The sequence below is a fragment of the Athene cunicularia genome (assembly GCF_003259725.1).
Source record: "Athene cunicularia isolate RWA chromosome Z unlocalized genomic scaffold, athCun1 chrZ_part1, whole genome shotgun sequence".
Taxonomy (NCBI): domain Eukaryota; kingdom Metazoa; phylum Chordata; class Aves; order Strigiformes; family Strigidae; genus Athene; species Athene cunicularia.
This window is the reverse complement of record NW_020799142.1, coordinates 20,987,154-20,991,025: the sequence shown is the minus strand read 5'-3', so window position 1 is coordinate 20,991,025 and position 3,872 is coordinate 20,987,154. Positions and strand designations below refer to the sequence as shown.

The following is a 3,872-nucleotide window of genomic DNA, read 5'->3' as shown; positions in this document are numbered from 1 at the left end:
CGGGCCCCCGCCTCCGGGGCTGCTGCTGAGGGCTCCGCTTCTCCCTCCTCCAGAAAGAGACTCGCCCCTGGGGCAGTGCGGCTGGTGCGGCCCGGGCCGCCGGCCGGAGGCTCCGGCTGGACGAGGCCTCAAGTGCGTACCTGCGCCTTAGCAAGCTGCGCCTTCGGCACACGACCTCTTCACAAGAGGAGTGTGTGGAATTGGTTCTGGAACATCAGACCATAACCATGAATGCCCTAATTCAGTCGTGAAAGGTGTAGTGTAACAGGACAACGGGCCTGTTCAGATGCTGTGTTACTCAGCTGCTCTTGCAGATACCGCAACAATGCATAAAACCATACGAGGTGTAAAGGGAGAGTAAGCAAGGCTCTTGCCGAGTGCTTTTCAGTACTAAGGAAGCGTTGTGTTCTTCCTTCAGATACCTTCTTAGCAAAGGGCTCAGCTACTCTGGATAAATTGAAGGACCTCTGTAACGAAGGGAAAGAACATCCTTCCATGCTTTTGCAGCTCTATACGCAGGTAGTATCTTTAAAGCATTAAAAACTCTCATTGTGTAGGGTATGGGAGAGGATTGGGTGTAGGAAAGAGGATATAGCAGAAAGGGATTTCTTTTATTTGGGGCTTCCATGAACATCCATGAAGCGCAGGGCTGCTCTTGTCTGGTTTAGAAGAGAACTTGGAGTTGGCAGTAATTTGCTGGTACTGCAAGAACAGGATGGGTTTTGAGTTTACATTCACTGTCAACAATCTTGCCATACTTTTATCTTGCATCTTATGTAAACTAAATGTCAAAAATTACCCTAAAAATGTAATGTTTTGTAAACCATAACAAGTTTATATGATTATTTTGATTATTTTGCTGGTAACATTTTTACATTGTATATCTTGTTTTCTTAGGCTGTCTTAGACATTACATATTCTGAGGAAAACCAGCTTGTGGATGTAGATTTTCCAGAAGAATCTTCCTTGCAAAAAGTTAAAGAACTTATTAATATTCTTTCAGAACCGGAAGACCTAGTGAAGAAATGCAACATAAATGAAGAAGTGAGTACTAACATTATTCAGCCAGAAAATTAATTATTTCATTATTTAAAAAACCTAAACAGGTTAGTAGCAGTTGTATTTTTGATGGGCAGAATTTAAGATCTGAAAATTTTTCAAGTCTTACTTGTATTTAAACAGTGATTCCTGAAAATACTTTTTCAAATAACTTGTTGGGTGCTCAGAATTCCACATTTCATGATTCCACATGCTTTTGGCAGTTTAAATCCAAAGTATTATGCTTGTGTCTGTGACTGTTGCTGCTAAGTACAGCCTCTGAAGTTTGAGACAATATAATACTATTTGCATGTGTGAGTGTGTATATGTGTAGTTCAGATGTTTTACTTTTGGATTAGCCAGTTTGTGGATTTTATTTCAGCCCATCAACATCCTTGGTGCAGAGCTGTTAGAATGTCTTTACTGGAGAAAAGGCGCCCTGCTTTATATGTATTGTCATACAGCAAAAGAAAGGAGCAAATGGCTACAGGAAAACAGTACCATATTTAAAAAGGTAAAGGAGATTAAAAAGTTTTATGAGCATGTGAATACGGTTTTAAAGTTTGATTCTTCACTTCTAAAATGTAACTTGGCATTTTAAATAGGGTTTTGGGAAAATCATAGCAAGAAGTATTTCTGGCTATCATTATTTCATCAGAACTTACCTAAAAGAGTTTTTTTTCTTCCTTGTTTTTTAACTGTACTCAGTGTCTTAATGATGGAGTCCATTACTTGATGAAGATGCTTAGCTTCAGATGCCCTCTTCAGCTAAATGAAGATGTCTCACTTCAGGATAAAGATGCAGCTAGATTACTCAGTGAAGGTAAAACCAACTCCAAAACCCTTATAACCTGCTCTTAAAAACTGCTCTTATGGAATGCTTTATTACATATTTTTATTTGACTTCATTTGTATTGAAAAAAACTGGCACTTTTTAGGGGAAAAAAAAAGGAAGAGACAGACAAGCTGGCAGCTTTGCCCCCACCTGCTTCTTTTTGACTCATGGATTTTAGGAGCTGGCAGTGCTCATTTTCTCTTGTTTTTGAGTGCATTGGAGGAAAGGGAACTGAGGTGATGGGTGTTTCAAGCAGAGAATGTGTTTTACAACCGTCCAGCTGTCAGTTGACAAATGGTGAAAGCACAGGTACGACTGCAGAGGGTGTGTGATGTTTGCCTGTTGGTCATCCTGTTTAAATCCAGGAGAGCACAGATAGGAACACAGAATTACTGACTTCACACAGGTAGCAGATATGTGCAGAATTGGTTAGATTTGGCAAACTTATTCTCTCTGTCTGCACTATATGTAGTTTTATATAAGTTGCATTACTGTAGGACATTTACATGAGGATCTGAGGCTGCATCAATGTGATGAGGTAGGGTGGTGCAGCAGGAGGGGATTTGTAAAGTAAAGCAGCTGGTGCTGAGGACATATGTCCATGCTGTTGCACACTCAGAACTATCTCTGCTCTGGCTGTGGGGAGTATGGAGCATCTTGCTTAATTTCATCTGAAAGTGGCATTGCTCCAATTCAGCTCCACAGTGGAAAGCCAAGTTCAGTAACTGATGGGTAGATGTATTTAGCAGGAATTTTTTTCAGTGACCATGGACACAGTGGCTTTCTATTCAAATACGAAAGCTGCTGCTGCTTAACCGGTGTTAAGATTATGCTCAAACAATATCTTTTAGGCTTAAATTATGGGAGGCACAGAAGTATTGTAAAATGATATAAATAAGCATGCTTGCGCTTAATGGATGGTAAAGAAATACTGAAATTATTGGTAAGATAAATACGCAAATGCAATTATCAGAATAGTATTTATATGGCAGTCTTTTGAGTTTTTAGAATTATGGAGGAACAAAGTGGATAGAGTAATGAGCAAGATCTCGATCCAGATTGTCTTCTGGGCACTGTTAAGTCATCTCATGGTTAAAATTTGTGGGTTTTGGCTTATGTCTTTAAGATATATTGCCTTTTTGGAATATATATTATATTGAATATATGAAATAATATTAGACTGCTTTTTTTGATTTTTTTTCGAGTGTTACTAAAAATATATGAAGTCATCAAGCTGTGTAGTTGCTTAGAACAATAGAGTACTCGATCTAAATTATTTTTGCAGGTATATTTAGTGACACTCACTTACTGGCAATGATGTATAGTGGAGAAATGTGCTACTGGGGACTGCGACACGGTGGAGAAAGGAAGCAGGAAAGCCTGGAGACAGTAGCTTCCGTCCCTAGCAGTGACCTGGACTGCAGATCACAGTGCGTGTTGTTGGATTTCCGAGAAACTGGCAAAAACATGTTAACGAAGTATGTGGCTGTATGTGAGGGACCTTTAAAAGACCAAGGGTGGAACACATCAACAGCCAAACAAATGTTGTGCTACTTCATGAAATCTCAACACTAAAATACGCCGCTTTGGCTATGCTGGAAGAAACTTTGTGCCCCAACAGCACGCATAGGGAGGTGGTTTGTCCCTCAGTGGTCCCACCGTTCTTCCTATCAAAATGTATACTTTTCTTGCATTAAAAACACGCATTCAAAGAACTCCTGGCATTCGGGTCCAATCCAGTATTTCTGGGGAGGAAAAAAAAAAAAAAAGAAAAAGACAAAAAAACCGTCTCGGAAACTGACAGGCGAGGTTGACTCTCTCCGCCCAGCCTCCGGCGCCGGCGCGTTAACTCCGAGGGGCGGCGGCGGGGTTCGGCGCCATGGCGGCCGGCGGAGCGGAGGAGCGGAGCGGTTTGGAAGCCGTGGTGCGGGGTCGCCTCCGCCTCCTCCGGGAGCGCTGGACACGGGGGATCCGCGAACGCGGCGGTACCGCCGCGTTC

The 3,872-nt window shown here is 41.7% G+C and overlaps 2 protein-coding genes across 2 annotated transcripts in view; both read left to right on the top strand.

Annotated features, from left to right (window-relative positions):
* Nucleotides 1-336: 336 nt before the first annotated feature.
* CZH5orf51 (chromosome Z C5orf51 homolog) lies at nt 337-3,566 on the top strand (the record flags this gene model as incomplete). Its single annotated transcript, XM_026865806.1, has 5 exons — nt 337-519; nt 898-1,044; nt 1,421-1,552; nt 1,747-1,861; nt 3,159-3,566. Coding segments are annotated over 5 exons (867 nt in total), but the record flags the coding sequence as incomplete, so codon positions are not given.
* Nucleotides 3,567-3,752: 186 nt separating this feature from the next.
* The window catches only part of FBXO4 (F-box protein 4), a 7,888-nt gene continuing 7,768 nt past the window's right edge, over nt 3,753-3,872 (top strand). Inside the window, exon 1 of the mRNA XM_026865747.1 lies at nt 3,753-3,870. Coding sequence (XP_026721548.1) covers nt 3,753-3,870 — 118 coding nt within the window. The remainder of the gene's footprint in view (nt 3,871-3,872) is intronic.